This window comes from Oryzias melastigma, linkage group LG3 (assembly GCF_002922805.2).
Source record: "Oryzias melastigma strain HK-1 linkage group LG3, ASM292280v2, whole genome shotgun sequence".
NCBI lineage: Eukaryota > Metazoa > Chordata > Actinopteri > Beloniformes > Adrianichthyidae > Oryzias > Oryzias melastigma.
The window spans coordinates 29,383,308-29,400,676 of record NC_050514.1 but is presented as its reverse complement, the minus strand read 5'-3'; the positions used below and the strand labels follow the sequence as shown (position 1 = coordinate 29,400,676).

The window sequence follows — 17,369 nt, the reverse complement described above, 5'->3', positions numbered from 1 at the left end:
AAGAATGCAATTTGAAAAAACAAAATATGTGGAAGTACTGAGGGTTTATAAACAGGGTGTGATTAACTATATTGCACATAAGTTATTACACATGTCTGGCCTTGATTATTGAAGGTGCTATTTGGAGTTTAGAGGTCTGACAGCTTGAGGGTAGGAGCTGTCCCTGCTTCTTTTCGTCCGTGCTGGCAGGCTCCTGTATCGTCTGCCAGAGGGTAGTAGTCAGAAAAGTCCTTTTGCTGGATGAGTGTGGTCCTTCATGATGCTGCTTGCCTTGTGCAGATTCCTGCTGGGGTAAAAGTCCTGGATGGAGGGAAGGCTGGTGGCAGTGATGTCCTCTGCTGCTCGCACCACTTTCTGTGGAGGTTTCTCAGGAAGTAGTCTTTGACGGCTTTCTTTCCCACCGTGTATTGTATGGAAGCCCAAACTGTTCATAATTATATAAATGAATACAACATTATTTAATCAAGCAACACTCCGATAAAAGTCTTTTCAATAAATAATTGACCATTTTATTATGAAATACATTTCATTAAAATTTAAATGGACCATTTTATTATGAAATGTATTTCATTTTTACTTTAAAACATATTTTTTATGTTAAAAATATTTCATAATAAAAATATATATCATAATAATTTTTTTTTCATGTTGGATTTTATTATAATCATGTGGGGGTTTCTTTTGTTGAAACTTTTATTTCAAAATTACTGTTTTCCAAAGTGTCCTTTTTATTTCACAATGCTGTTTTTCAGAACGACGTATTTATTTCATGATGAGCTTTTTCCGAATAATAACTCTGCCTGTCAATCAAACCAGACAAGGCGGGGACACGTTTGTGATTGGCTGCTCCTTTAATCAGACATTAGAAGCAGCACCAACTACATCGATCGAGTGTTCCTTCAGCCAACGTGATGGTGCAGTACACACTCCTCAACACTAGGTGGGAGTATGCAACTCAGCGCGACCAGTCTCCCAGTCTCCTACAAAAACGTTCAGTACCCACGTTTGTCCACAGGTAAAAACGTAGCAGTTTCACAAATAAAACGGGTCTAAATTGTGGAATTGCTACGTCTCATTCTCTCATTCATTTCTACGGAGGTGCGCCGGATCACGTGACTGATCACGTGGCTTTTGAGTTTCTGCCTGTCGCTAGCAAAAACACGGTGGGATATTCACTCTTTTTCGGTGGAAAATTCCTCAGAATAAAATATTTTGTGGACTAATCTTTATTTTGACAATATTTCTAGTGAGAAATGCACCCGTTACTATCAGGATATACATTTATTTTGGACATACAGTTCGTAGTTTGTCTGTTTTGCTGGACTTCTCCCCAAAAGGGGCTCCAAAGTCGTGGAATATCAACATTTCCGGTGCACGGAACAATCCCGGAACCGGACGATCAGCAGGATTTGGTGACCCGACCCGCGTCGGTGCCGCGTCAGGGTTTGGGTTAGAGTAGGTTCGGACAAACCGCCCGGACCCTTTTTAATTGGGCCCGGAATGACTCCCGTAAAGCTAGAACGTGATAACACTGACTATTTCCGGTCGAGGACGGTCTAAAGTTTAAAAGTTTCCTGAAACGAAGATTCTCAACCATAAACATAATGTTCCTTTTTTCTCCCTCATAAACAAACACAAATGTCGGTTAGTTTAAGTGACAATAACGAGGATGCTTTCACACTAAATGAAGAAAGAAAAAAAATATTTTTTTATTGTGCTACACACAGTAGAGCAGGAGTCTAGGCATACAAGTCGATTTCAGAGGATCAGCCAATGAACGTTTAGATCCCGCCCACTTTCAGTGATTGACAGACAGAGTTATTATTCGGAAAAAGCTCATCATGAAATAAATACGTCGTTCTGAAAAACAGCATTCTGAAATAAAAAGGACACTTTGTAAAACAGTAATTTTGAAATACAAGCTTTTACAAAAAAAAAAAAACTCACATGATTATAATAATATCCAACATGAAAAAAAAATTATTATATATATTTTTATTATGAAATATTTTTAACATAAAAATTATGTTTTAAAGTAAAAATGAATTATATTTCATAATAAAATGGTCCATTTAAATTTTAATGAAATGTATTTCATAATAAAATGGTCAATTATTTATTGAAAAGACTTCTATTGGAGTGTTGCTTGATTAAATAATGTTGTATTTATTTATTTAATTAAGAACAGTTTGGGCTTCCATAGTATTGGGGCTGGGTTGATAAAATCGATTGATTTGAATCGATTTCAGCTTAACAGATCAATAATGGATTCGCAAAAATATAAGCTATAGTCTGTCAGCTTTATGCTAACGCTTAATGGAACTTCCCATACAACGGCTAATGCTAATGCTCGGTCGACCTAAACATACATTGATGACTAAATGAACATCTTTATAAACTCACAGGTATGAGTTTTCCAAACCCTTTTAAGGAAATATTTTTTAAAGGAACCATTTTTGGTCTAAAGCATCTTTTTTTGGCTCATACCGTCTTCTTCTTCTGGAACAAGGTATATTGCCATAGTGCAGTCGCCACCTTGTGGCCAAACTGAAACGCTTCCAGAAGAAGCAGAACAATGTTTACAATATAAATGATCTTAACATGTTTGTTAGAGCTTCTCCTTTTGAGAAAAAAATCTAACACTGTATACTATTAACAATCTCATTATTTCACATATACATTTTACAGTATGTGAACTGTATCAGATTAAAAAATATATATTTTCAAAACATACAGTCAATTATTAATGTTTTTCTAAACAAATCTGTATAAATGTGTAAACTCAAAATTGAATTGAAGAATAGAAATAAATTTGAATTTTGTGGATTTTCTTTATCGAATAATTTCTGGAAATTATTATTGATACTCAGTCCTACAATTTATGTATGTTTTATTTTATTTTGTATTTTTACTTTTTTAGAAGGTACATTTATGGCAAAAGTGCTTGAACCACAAACTGCACAATTATCTTAAAAACTGATCTGTTCATATATTTTCTTAATAGGGAGTCATGTTAAGTACCAGATATCAACCGTTAATTTGCTGGAAAATTCTCTCATTCAACTCTTTTTTTTTTTTTTTTTCGCCATCTTTTTTTGTTAGCCTTGCTTTAGCATGGTGCCAACTGTTGCAACCTGTAGCACACATTAACTTTTTTCTTTTAAAAAGAAAGCTAATTTAGTGGGGGAGGGGGAACGCCTCAGATAAAACCTTTGTTCTGTTGTTTGTTTTCAGATGCAACAAACAAAAAAAAGAAAATAAATCATCTAACTTACTTTTAAAATAATTTAGCTTCCAATCTTATTCAAATTTGAAACACGTCCCAGTTTTTCTGGAATTTGGGTTGGTGTTATATAACAGTGAACAGTGCAGAGGAAACTGCCAGATTATCATTTATTATGCTGCTGTGCTTTAGCCCTTTCCCTAAAATCAGGTTATTTTTTAAAGCTTGAATTGCAGGTGATTAATTTTTAAGAACCACCAGCCAGATTGATCTTTTGGTTAAGTAACCATCAGCTGTTTTTTTCTTTTTTTTTTTTTTTTTTTTGCGGTTTGTACTTTCGCACCAAATAATCGTCCATTAGCGGCACGGATAAACTGGCGTGTGGAAGCTGTCATTTTAAGGTAGAAATCAGTGACAGACAACGGCACAATGAAGTCATTCAACTGATCTGAAGGCAAAACGCTTGTGTACGTGTGAACGGTTGGTGTGGGGGCGGCGCAGAGCTGTGATTGTGATCAGAGGGAGAAAGAGAAGAAAGGACAGAGGAGGAAAGAGTGGAGCGAGGGAGTCTATAGAGATGTGTTGCTTACATTGAAAAGGAAAACTAAGAGGACAAATTGTATTCTCTTGTTGACGGACAGTTGGGGGACAGGTCCATTTTGCCCCGAGAGTGGCTGTCAGCCCAGTTTCAGTCAATACAATAGAAGCCATTTTGACTCTTGGTTCTGGTGACCCCGTGTCCTGACACTGTTCAAACAGATGACAAGCTTTGATAAATGCATAGTTTGAACACTGAGAAGTCCAAATGTAGACCTGTTTGCTCGCTTTTTGTGGATTTTAAACGGCAGATTCTAGACAGACCAAGGCGAGTTTATTTGTATCGCGCATTTCCTGTACAAAGACAATTCAAAAAGTGTTTGATAAAACATTAAAGGAAACACCTGAGACATCGCCGGTGACTCTTAAACATAAAATCTTTAACATACTGCAACTTTTTAACCGTTAACACGATGAACACGATTCTAAAGTAGAAAAGCGGCACAGGCCGCTTTTCTACTTTAGAATCTACTGGAATGACGTTCATCGTGTTAACGGTTAAAAAGTTGCAGTATGTCAAAGATCATAAAGGGTTAAAAATAAATATTTAAAGAAAGTTCAAATGAAATTTAAGATAAAGGTGACCGCACAAATTAGAACAAATCAAATGCAGCTGAGAACTGGTGTGTCTTTAACCGACCAAACTGTCCGAATTCCCACCCTAAACAACTAACTATTAAAAACTATATAATGCAGGACTATATTGGATTTTAAAAGCAATTCGGACATACTCTATTTATTTTTAAGCGGAAAGTATTACGTCAGGGATTTTGAGAAGCTAACATCTACAGTTTACAACGTCTATTTTATGAATCCACTGTGTTCTGACGATAGATTATTAAAAAGATACATTTAAACAATTATTTTTCCAGAAAAAACAGGTCAAACGCCACACATTGTGGTCTATATTTGCTAATTTAGTCAGTAAGGTTGTGCCAAAATATCAATATTGCGATATATTGCAACATTTAGTCCTGCGATTGAGTCTCGACGGGTTCTCACCAAGTATCGATCTTTTATTTTCGCTTGAAGAGGCTGTAAAACATTATACTCGCCATACTTTGGTGAGACGTTCCTTTGGAGGTAGATAGGGGGCGCACTTTGCACCAATGTGCCTGGCAGCTACTTGAATTTCTTAATTTTTGTTCTGTTGTTTACAGCAATTTTGCAATAAGTAGTAGCACTAATGTTCATGTTTACTATTGTTAGTACTGAATTTTACAAATAATTCCAATTGAATTGGTTTCAATGCTTATCAAAGACATAGAATTACTAATTTGCACAAAAGTGTCTATTATTTAAATTCTAGGACACTCAGTTTTGGAATTGTAGATTGGAACAGCACTACAAATGCCGAACGAACTATATAGTTCACCATATAGTGATTAGGGAAGGAATTGGGACATATCCAGTGTTTCAGCTGATCTAAGTTTGTATGGAAGTCTGTTCCAGATATGTGAAGCATAAAAGCTGAATGCAGATTGTCAGTTTTTCTCTATAGAGCTAACAAAAGACTGGAACCAGATGACTGGAGAGGTGCCTCTGACATGCTGGGTCAGGGGGTCAATCAAGCCAATCAAAGTGTTATAAACCAGCAATGGAACTATAAAGTCTGCAGGGAGACAGCGTAAAACTTATCACTGCAAAAAGTCTGCTTAAAAAAAACAAGAAAAAAAAAGTACAAAATAAGGTAAATATTGCTTAAAATAAGAAAATTTGGCTTGTTAAGAATTTTCAAAACAAGTAAAAATATCTAACCTCATAGGAACCACAAATATCTTAAAATTTGTATATTTTAATATCAAGCTCATTTTGACTAATATAATTTCTTTGAAAATCTTTCTCATTATGCATTATGGTTTACTTGAAATTCTTGTATTCAGGCAAAACTCCTGCATTGATCTTGGCCCTACAAATGTCTTATTGAGATAATTAAGTACCAAAACTCTTAAGATAAGGAAAATTATCTAGCATAAAATCTACAAAGTGAGAATTATCTTACCATTAAAAAATAAGCTTGTATATGATTGTTTTAAATAATTCATCTCACTTAGATTTCACTTTTTGCAGTGTAAAAACTGGAAACCTGGTCTACTGTCTTGGAGAACCAGAGCCATAGTTATGAAGTTAAAGTTAAGCTGCAGTTTCCATATTTTTAATCATTCTGTAAAAAAAACTGTCAACTAAAGATGAACACATGAAAAGTTTTTTCCAGGTCCTGCTCAGGCATCAGATCTTTAATCCTTGGAATATTTTTAGGGTGATAATACCCTAACTTTGTGCATGCATCAGCACCAATATCCAAACACACACCACCTTACCACTTAAACTGGCGTTTATTTGCTCTGTAATTACTAGATACTGTTCAGAGATAATGCTTTGCTCATCTTGGTGCAATAGAACTCCCAACTCAGGTACAAGCTGGCGTGCGAGTGTAAACAGGAAGCTGCAGCAACGACAGCAAAGACGGGCGCGCTTTGTCAGTCCACCCGGCTGCAGAGCTGCTTTCTGTTCCCTGACAGCGGCAGAACAATGCGCCTACAGAATCTGCATTGTGCTTAATTACAGTTTCTCTAAAATAGCGAGCTCATCTTTGAATGCAGAGAATGTCACTTGACGGCTGGTAATTTCCCTGTCAATCAGATTACTCCCTAATCAGAGCAGCAGTTTAAGCTATTTTATGACATTTCCAGAGACAACAGGCTGCACAGGGGAGGAAATGTAATTACCATCAGAGCATGTGATGAAAAATTAATAAGTTAATTTGCAGCACCAGCAGAGTGTCAACAGGAAAGAAAATGCCTGAAGATGTACATCCATTCAGTGTCCGTGCAAAAGCAAGCCCGAAGACTTGATGCCGCGACGTCAATCTGTCATTGCGGCGCGGGCCTCGGCAGCCCCGCTCCACTAGTTTGAATTGTTGACAAATCTCCCTTGTCCTACAGAGTGATGCATGGCAAAGAGCTACAATAGATTGAGCCCTACAAGAGGAAGCTTGCTACAAAGAGAAAAATGTCAGGCACCTTTGATAAATATTGGCTTTGAATGGAGTCTGTCCCAAATCTGCCCAGGGTCAGTCCACCAGGTAGACTAATGTAAGAGCTGAAGTCTTTACAGTAATTCACAGATGTGAGAGGAGAATGTTGATGGTTACTAAATCAAAGCTTTATCATCGCTGTTTTCCCCCCCTACGTCTCTCTATGCGCTCAGATCAAGGCCAGCCTTTCATGTGGGCTGGAGGGTATATTCTTGCTAATTGGCTACATCAATTTCACTTGGTTTGTAACTGTGCAACACCTCATTGCATTCCAAATGTACCTGCATAATTTGGCTGCTCGGCCCCCATGGAGGATGTTTTTTTCCATCTTAAATTATTCTCTCAGACTGTCTTTATCATTAATAGATGATCAATTTTATGCTCCAAGATAAGCCCATCAAAGTCAAATGAAAAGAGACTTTTCTGTAAAAGAAATGTTTCATGGTTTCAGGGATCCACAATGTACCCGCAAGACTTTAAGAAGAATCTTTACTGAGATGTTTCTTGTTTTTGAACATACTTCCATTTTAAAGCCCTTTTGTCCTGAGACAATCAAGAACTATAATTCATTAAAAATAAGTGGTTAACAAAAGGGTTTAAAAAAAAGGTGATGTTTGCTTCAACAATAAATAAATGCATTTAATGCAAACCCAAAAGTCTGCACATTGGCAACAACAAAAGATATTATCTAGGGAATTCTTTTTTTGGAATTCTTTTTAAACTAGATTTTAAAGGAGCCCTACCATGAAAATTCTACTTTTTGAGTTTTTAAATGCGTTTTACTGTTCATTCCTCACTATAAAGAACCCCAAAGCCGCATTTTGATCCGTTTAAGAGGAATCCTCTAAAATCTGCACTGTCTGCAGCAGCCCCTCCCATACCCACAAAAACGAGCGGGTGGAAACGTGCCGATGTAAGATCGATGCCAACAGCTCCCTCCAGGAAGACTCTGCTCTGAGAGCTCCGCCCCCAGATTAACACCAACACTCAATTTATCCCTTTATCCAGTGATGATCAGCAAAACAACTTTAATTTTAGATGCAGAATACCTTATATCAACCTGCAGCTCCAGAGCCACATGTGGCTCTTTTATCTCTCCATGGTGGCTCTCTGGCTGAAGAAAAATAAAATTATAGTAATTTTTAAAAAATTTAGAGTTTAGCTTCTATTTTAGCAGCATGCCAAAATTTTTTGGTAGTTTACTGTCTACTGGGGGTTTTAGGCTAGTTTAGAGTTTAGCTTCAATTTTAACAACAGGTTTTTGACTAATTAGTTTACTCAGGAATTTTATGATAATTTGGAGTTTAGCTAATGTTTTTGACTAATTTAGTTTACTGATGAATTTCAGGCTACTTTGGAGTTCAGCTAGTAATTAAGCAACAAGCTAGCTTTTTTGGCTAATTTAGCCTCTTGGAGTTTAGCTAATATTTTAGCCATATATGCTAATATTTTTGGCTAATTTGTTATCTTCTGGGGTTTGTAGGCTAATTTAGAGTTTAGCTTTTATTTTAGCAACATGATAATATTTTTGGCTGATTTAATTTACTGAGGAATTTTATGCTAATTTGGATTTTAGCTTTTAATAAAGTAATGAGCTAAATTTATCGCTAATTTGGCCTCTACTAATGGTAAAAGGTAAAAACATTTTAAAAGTTTAACTTTGAGACATGCAAGTTTCTTTTTATATTTTCGCTTTTGTTCAAGCTAAAAATATTTAAAATAATTCACATTAAAAAAAAAAAAAAAAGGTTATGAATCCAAATCAAAATTTCTTAAAGGCTAAAGTAAGACTATACGGCTCCTTCTAGGCTTTGATGAGTGGAAAAGGAGCCCAAATGTCTCTTTTACAGTTAAAGGTTGTTAAAAACACCTGAAACATCTAAAAATATTTGTTGTCTGTAGCTTTAAACCAAAACATGGCAGCTTAACTGATGGCCTGAAATGTGGATCAACCCTTTTGCTCAGTGGTTAGTTATACGATTCTCTTCCAAGTAATCACAGCGGGCTGCTTTGATTAAAGCCAGCAACAACAGAGCAGCGTGATGTTGCATTTTAAGCACTTGAGTCGTATTCAGAGCATCCATGGCAGGTGAGCAAATAATGACCAAAACACTGAGAGTCAACAATACAGATGTGTCTTTCTTCTAAAGCTTGCTTGATAGAGGTTCTTTCTCTCCAATTTACCGTTTATTGAATCCAAAGTAAACAACATTTGCATTTTCGCGGCGCTGCAAGCATGTTTGTAGTCTTCCATTTGAGAGATCCTCTTTACAACAGAATGGATTAATAAAAACATACTTGCTTTTATGTTCATCGTTTCATGGACATCCTTTAGGATCTATGAGGTATACTTCAAGGTAAAAGCACTATGTCTTGTTATCATTTTCACTCAGGTTTATTCAAACTTTTCGTGTTCAGAGAGTCCTGCAAAAAGTTATACAACTGCATTGTTTCATATGAAGCTTGAACAAACTTCCCGTCTTATTCTTTGACGCACATTACTGTGTTTCAATGGAAACTTCCGATCACGAGTCCACTCACACTTCTGCTCCGTTGTGTTAGTAGAAGACGAACACGACCCGATTTCTGCCAAGCTCCCAATGTTGGACAGATGGCCTCGCACGAGACAATGAAGTCCTGGTTTATGCAGACATTCATCTTCCACTGAATGACTACTAAAGCCCCCAAACCCTGAAGATGAGACAACTACTCGGATGTATTTACCCTTAAAATTAACATATTCATCTTCAACATAAAGCAGAAGCTCTTAATAGAACATCTGAATTGATTGAACTTGTCCAAGTTCTCCTTATAATCCTAAGTTGCACAGGGAAGATTTCATAGACGGTTTCCTGACACCAAAGCTTTTTTTTTTTTTTTTTCAGAACAAGACACAACAAACTTGATGCTCCCAGTGGGACAAAAGAGCTCGACAGCTCCCCAGAAACATCATGTCTCCAACTTTGTTTTTGAGGAACCGTGACATTTTTTAGAGGCACCAACTTAAAATGTGTTTGGGAAGTTGACCGTCACATTCCAACTTTTCTCTTCTAACTTCAGCCAAATGGGATTTTAGGTGTGGATGTCTAAAAAAATGCTTCAAAAAGCTTATAAATGTTACAGATTTTATGTTTAAAATCCAAGTATTGCTGCAATGTTCTCTTAAAAGGAGGTAACTTTGTCAAGGCAACTATTTAACTTTAGTAGTTTATTTTGTTTACTTTCAACTCATCTATTATCTTCGTTCTGAGGGACATGATGTTTGTTATCTGAATTCTAAATAGTGTAACTGAATCTTTATTATTATTATTATTATTTTACATTTTTTTTTCCGATTTTTAAATTTCAAAACGGGTCAATTTGACCCACAGGGTCAAATTACAGGAGGGTTAAAACTTTGAAAAAGGGAATGAATTAGTAGCATACATTCAATCTGAAGCAGTATTTGTTTAAACTCGTTTACTATTGAAGGGTGAAACTGTTTTTTTCTCCCTAAATGAAAACAAAAATACAGTATTTGAAATATTTAAATCATTTTGGGGCTTTTTAATTTGCAGAAAAGCAGTATCTTTATTCATTTATTTAATAACTACTTGCATTCATTCGTTCATTTATTTATATAAATACTGTTTTTAGGGGAATTTCTGAAGTTATTTTGAGGATTTTTATTTCCATCCATCCATTTTCTGAACCCACTGAAACCCTTTTAGGTTTATGGGGTTGCTGGAGCCTATCCCAGCTACTGTTGGGGAAAGGTGTGGTACACACTGGACTATAGTAACTATCTGTTGTAGGGCCACAGAACCGTACATACCTGCATTCAAACTTGGAGACAGTTTGAAATAATCAAGTATTAATGTTTTTGGATTGTGGGAGGAAACCGGAGTTTTGGGATAAACCCTCGCTCACACAAAGGACCCAAACGGGATTTGAACCGAGGCCTTCTTGCTGTGAGTCAAAAGTCCTAACCGCTACACCACCAAACCCTAGATCAAAAATTCTTTAGTTTATATCAGTTTTCCAACAGCCAAATAATTTCCCGCCTCGTGGAAAACTCACATTGCACATTCAGCTGGATGGAGGAGTTGGTCATCCCCACCACGTTCTCTGCAATGCAGCTCAGCTGGAAGTTGTTGTCATCCCGGCTGATGTTGAACAGGTTCAGGTCAATGGAGTGGATGTTCGGCCAGTAAACGTTTGACTAAAAAAAAATAAAAGAGTGACAAGAGCAAAACGTAAGGAAAAAGATGCTGAAACAATACAGCACATACAACTACAGTCTTGGGGTTTAAATGTTTAATAACAGTTAAAACTATGATTAATTATTAATTCGCTCACATCCAATGGAAGGAAATAAAACAGAGTCATGAAGTGGACTCTACCTGTGAGAATTAACAACTTCATTGATCTATCAGTCCTTCATTACACTAACCCTGCAGGAGGCTTGTGAGGAAAAAAAACACATTTGACTCAAGTTTTATTATCATGAAGCCAAATATCAATCTCTTATTCTTCTGTTTGTTTGGCCAGTATCTGTGCTTAGACTGTAAGCCTGAGGTTAAGGTTGATCTAATCTGAAAAGTCACTTTAAGCGATAAAGCCGCAGACGTCAAATAAAGTCATGTTTCTGTTCTGCTCTTGTTGTTTGTCTGCAGTTGTACTGCAGTGATGCTCTGGGGCCTGAGCCAGTGAGCGGGAATAATGGGTTAGCTGCTCCGCTGTGGGTTCAACCAAAGTGTCTCAGTCACAAAAATGTCTTATTTGGATAAAGAGAACATCATCACCAGAACATCAGGCTGTAGAAGTCTGCAACATCTTTTTAAAGTATTTGGTCTTCATTCTCCTTAACAAAAGACAAGATTTATGACTCAATATTTCATAAAACAAGCAGATTTTTTTTTACTATGTAGGAAACTTTATAATTCTGCTGTGATGAATTATTAAGCGTGTAAAGATTATTGTAAATTACAATTCCCATTTTTCCTAATGCTTCCTCATGTTGAAGCCACTTTAATGAAAACTTTTTGTAGCATTCAGGATTAGCTTAAAATGTGTCTAAAATGGGTAAACGTTTTATTATAGGATATTAACGAAAAAATGTCAGATTAGTAAAACTTTTAACAGTTTTTTTTTTTTTTTTGAGTATGTGTGTGACTGATGTTCCAGTCTTGGACTTCCTTCCGGCTAATGATCTTCAGCTGCCGGCGGGTTCCACTCTATCCGTCTGCTCTATGGCCTGAATGATTTCCTTACGGGAAAAGTTTCAGTTGAGGCTGATCAGCTGGGTTTTAAACTTTTAGTAGACTGAACATTAAAAAAACACGACGAATCTGAATGAATTTCTGTCTACAGCTGAGAAGTTCTGGTCAAAATCAGCTGATTTATAGACAGTTGATTCAGGTCATCTGTGTAACCTAAGTGATGGGGAGACCCGGGTTGAGAGTTCTGGTGGAGCAGTTATATCATGAACATTTTGATGATTTAGAATCTCTACAAAAGTGAGAGTAAAATACATGAAAAGTTGGGTTTAAACAGAAAATTCATTTTTTTTAATTGTTCTGAATCTTCTCATTGACCCACTTACAAACATTCATCACTGACATAACTAGAATCCATATTTGCAAACTTAAACATCAGGGATTAAAGGAAGATGAATGCATTCTAGGCTTTCTACAAATGTGATTCCTAAAAATTAACCCTGTAGGTTTGGGGTTTTTTGTGGGTTTTGTCCCATTGGGATGGAACAAAAGTAGCATCCTATTATACATAAGTATAAAGTAGATCACCATAATTGCTGTGTGTGAAAAATGTGGTAGAAAAAAAAAGGTAAGAATGCATTCATTATCAAATCATGTGGAAAAAAGGTAGAAATGTACTTATGCTAATGTGAAAGTACAAAAGGAATCTAATCGTCCGAGACTTCTGTGCTTTAAAAATAGGTTGTCTTATCACCTCTAATTCGGTATAACATATCTCATGAACAGAGTTGAAATGTTGCCCCTAAAGCAGAATCATTTAACTGTCAGTTGAATCCCACAAAACAATGACACACAACCACCGAACCTCGTTAACCACAGAGGTTGCAGGTTAAAGCCTGGCAGCCAAGGACAGTGATAACCCTGAAGTGATAGTCACTGATGAGAGACGCTGAGGACAGAATGCAATATGAGCTGCTTCTTCAGCTGCAAATGGATGCTGACCGTTCTCTTACTCAAAGTAGATCCAAGGAGTTTGTCTGCAGGAAAGTGTTGTGTTCGCATGAAAACTGCTGTTGTGTCACATGTAAAGGAATATGACCTGGATGGGGGGGAAGGAAAACTGCACACACAACGGTTCATTTTTGTGGAGGTCTGACCATGTGTGTGTTGATGGAATTCAATTGGCCCACAGTCCAGTCCACTTCGGGCAGCGGTAATCCGGTCCCGTTGCAGCTCACGGTCACGTTGTCGCCCTCCCTCACCAGAACGCTGCTGTGGCTCACGCTGATCTCCGGTAAGTCTGGAGGCACACAAACACACCTGTCACCGCTCCCGTCAGAAGATCTTCCCGGTGAAGGACTTCATCCAATTTTTAATCAAATTAGAACAAAGGGAGATATCTGCACTCCTACATCTCCTCCGGGAGATAAAACCTCAGAGCCTTCAGACTCTGTCTGAATCACCTCACATCTTATCAGATTCACCCCTGAACTCCTCCACATCTCCTCCTCTTCCAATCTCCTCGATAAACTCTTGCTCTTGAAGCTGATTCTTCCCTGAGCTCCGGCCGAACCCGCCCAGCCTCTTCCTTACCGCATTTCTCGATGTACATGTTTCCCAGGCGTATCTTGGAGGCTCCGTCTCTGCAGTACAGCTCCTGCGTGTGGAGCATCGCCTCTCCTCTCTGCTGCCACAGCTGGATCCAGCGAATGTCGCATCCGCAGTCGAAAACCACTCCATCCAAACGTCTGCAAACACAACAGTGAAGAAACAAAAGTGAGGTCTTGAAGACGAGGAGTACCGACCAGCAACAAGACACAAACTCAACAAATCTGCTTCCTAAAACTAGAAGCAACAGAAGCAAACTATGACCCTCTTCCTGTTCATGTACACAGAATGCAAAAGTCAAGTCGGGCACAGAAACATTTCATGTTCAAAACTCTCATCGATCATGTGTTGCTGACTGTGTTAAAAGTTAAACCAGTTGAACAATCAGAGACTTGGATTTGGTACTGGCGTATGGGTAGCGTCCTATTCAGGACCTGGCTGCAGACAATAACATGGCCCCAAGATGGCGCTAGACTCTCCCTAGCCGGAAGCCCTCAACGGAAGTTTGAACAAGAAAAGCACCAAGAAAAACACTGGACCAGGATTACGGTTAGAGTTCGGAATCTTCTTGTATTGATAAATTTAGCTTGCGGCTACAGTTACGACATTTCCAGCTAATGAGTTTAACGGTGTGTTTGGACGCCATCTTGCCTGCAGCCAGGCCTCTCTTATTGTACACTAGTATAGAGTAGCGACTATCCATTGTGAACATCGTATGGTAAGAATGTCCATTTAGCTCACACTCCATTTCCAGTGAGTACGTACCCTAATAAGCCTCCAAACTTAGTTTGAGTTACAACATTTCTACAGCTATGTTTAAACCATTTGTGTCTGCAGAAACATTAAATCTAATATTGACCATTCAGTGAATTTGACAAAATTCAGAGGAAGGTTTTTCTGAAATAGTCTGGACACGGAATTTCAATTAAAAAAAGATAGTCAAAATAAGTAATATTCAAATGTTTTTTCTTTTTCTTGGTTTTTCAGTCACAGAAAAGCAGAATCGCTTTGACGCCAACAGATTATTTTTTGGTATGTTTTATAGGTAACAACTGTTGGAATCAAAGCTGAGACATTAAAAAAAATCAATAAAATGTGACAATTTTCTTGCTCGTATTTTATAACATAAAAGGTAAAATTACTGTAATATAAAATTAAATACATTTCAAATAAAAACTGATTATGTGTTTGATCTGTAACTTGTGGTGAAAATGTATTTTAACTGTCATATTTATTAATAGGAAGCGTCAACGTAGAACTGGAACTCACATATGAGGAGTTAATAAAAGGAAATGTTTGCCAAAGATAGCCAACTCCCAACGTGATCAAAGGTCAGAGGTCTTCATTTAAAACAGAACCAGCAAATCCCAAAGGATGGAAGCTCACTGGAGTGATAACAGGCCAGGTTTCACCCTTACACTGCAATTATGTTCGTTATTAGTAATAACCATCACTTCCACGTCTTATCAGCTCTGCCCTGGGTAAGAAATGGCCAACCCCTGCATGAAAACGGTGTTCTCCGCTCACACAGGGCAGGGAGGGAGGTCTGAGCTTAAAGTGCTGCCATCTAAGCAATAACACAATAAAAAAAGGAAAAAAAAAAGAGGACAGCTGGAAGTTGACAAACGTCTGAAAGAGAGCAGATTAGACTTTGAAGGGAACAAAAGCAAACAGCAGTGTGACCTCAGACGCGGAGAGCTAGCAGCGTGGCGTTTCCTTGAAGCTCGCTAACGATCCTGCCTGCTCCTCCACAGGAGAAGTAATGATCTCCACCGGAGGCTGTTTTCTTTTTTACCCAGGAAATGTACACAGGTGCTCCGGCTCTGGAGTCGTGGATCAGAAGAAACTGCACCTCACCGTTGCTCAAAAGCTTTGATCTCCATGCAAGCTTTCCTCTCCTTACACTCAGTCAGGAGTTTACTTTGCTTTTCTACATCCTGTGTTTACCAAATCACTTTAGATTCACTTACTTCTAGCTCACACAAGTGAAAACGTTTTTTATTCTTGTTCATTACAAGAATGTAGAACTTTACAGATTTTTATTTATAATAAATATGACATTAATAAGAATGAACTAAAAAATAAATAAACCAACATTTTGTTTGCGATGCATTTAGTTAGGATAACTTTAATGTGATGTATAACTTTTAATGTTAAGTCCCACTTGATCATCTTTAAATCTATCTTTAAAGCTTTCCAAGTGTGTTTTTTTTTAATTATGTTGATGCAGTTTTCAGTGAAATAAGAAAAAAGTTGTTTTCAGGGACATAGTTACTGCAGAGTGGCAGTTAGAAATTCACCTCTGAGTTGTGGGCAGGACGGTTGGCTAAACCCCGCCCCCCTTTCTCTCTCCATTGCGGACTCATCTTATTTTTTGTTACAAATATGTTATTCTAGGGCTGGGTATCGATAATAATTTCCAGAAATGATTTACAAGAGCATAGATTTATTTGATTCAAAGTTTTTCAAGTCTTAGATTCTTCAATACAATTTAATTTTGAGTTTACACATTTAGACACATTCTAATAATCTACTATGTTTTGAATATATTTATATTAATCTGATAAAGTTCACATACTGTAAAATTTATTAGTAAAATAATCAGATTGGTAATATCATACAGGGTTACATGGTTTCCAGAAAAGGAGAATCTCTAAAATAAATGTTCAGATCATTAACATTGTAAACCTTATTCTGCTTCTCCTGGAATTCGTTTCACTTTGGCCACTAGGTGGCGATCGCCCTATAACATTACACCTTATTTAAGAAGAAGAAATTATGAGTGAAAGTCTGTGTTTTAGACCACAAATGGTTACTTTAAAAATATTTCCTTAAAAGTGTAAGTAAATAAAGATGTTCATTGAGTCAACAATGTATGTTTAGGTTAACTGAGTGTTAGCATTAGCCGTCCTATTAAACGTTAGCATCAAACTGACGGACTTTAGCTTTATGTGTTAAATCTATTTATATTTTTATGAATCTATTTTTGATCTGTTAAGTTTAAATCAACTCAAATTGATTGATTGATTTTATCAACCCAGGCCTACTTATTTCCAACTGCATTTTCTTCATCTGCTCCTGATTGCTGTCACATGAGAAGTTCTGTGTTTTGTTAATCCTCAGGTCTGACTGTGACTGAAAGATGACTATTTGAGATCTGATGCCATCCATGTCTGGAGCATCACCTGTATATCTTTGACTGATCCAGCAGAATTTTCTGGAACTTGGGTTTATCACCACATAATAAATGTGTATCCCTTCTTTCTCCACCAAAAAACAAGTTTTTGGTGACACTCCATCATTTTCACGGTGGATCTCGCTCTTGTGTCAGGAAGAGGGCTGCACATAGAAAGTAAATAAATCATGGTTTGGTGCCATCTTTGTTCTTTTTACGGCTGCAGCAGTATGGTTAGTCTGCGTTGCTGCGGGCTGTTTCACCGCCTGATTTATATATATATAAGTTTATATATATTTTTAAGCCTCTGAAGAATAATTTCTCTGAAGAGCGGGGCCTGATTTTGGCTTATCGACAACAGCACCTGCACAGCAATCATAGAGCGGAGGGGGCACATCAGTCGGGTCAGGAAAAGCAGTCGGCAGGAGAAATACACTTAAAAAACAAAGAGCTGAAGACAGTTTCAAACTTAATTTTTTTTATTTTATGCATTTGAATAGATATAAGTATATACTTTCTTTTATTAATTAG

The 17,369-nt window shown here is 37.1% G+C and overlaps 1 protein-coding gene across 6 annotated transcripts in view; it reads right to left on the bottom strand.

Moving 5' to 3' along the window:
- Positions 1–17,369, bottom strand: part of ntrk3b (neurotrophic tyrosine kinase, receptor, type 3b) — a 280,707-nt gene that overhangs the window by 123,982 nt on the left and 139,356 nt on the right. For all 6 annotated transcript variants that reach the window (XM_024295435.2, XM_024295438.2, XM_024295436.2 and 3 more), the window contains exons 5-7: positions 13,649–13,803; positions 13,213–13,355; positions 10,917–11,058 (exon numbers count right to left, since the gene is read on the bottom strand). In XM_024295435.2, coding sequence (XP_024151203.1) covers positions 10,917–11,058; positions 13,213–13,355; positions 13,649–13,803 — 440 coding nt within the window. The remainder of the gene's footprint in view (positions 1–10,916; positions 11,059–13,212; positions 13,356–13,648; positions 13,804–17,369) is intronic.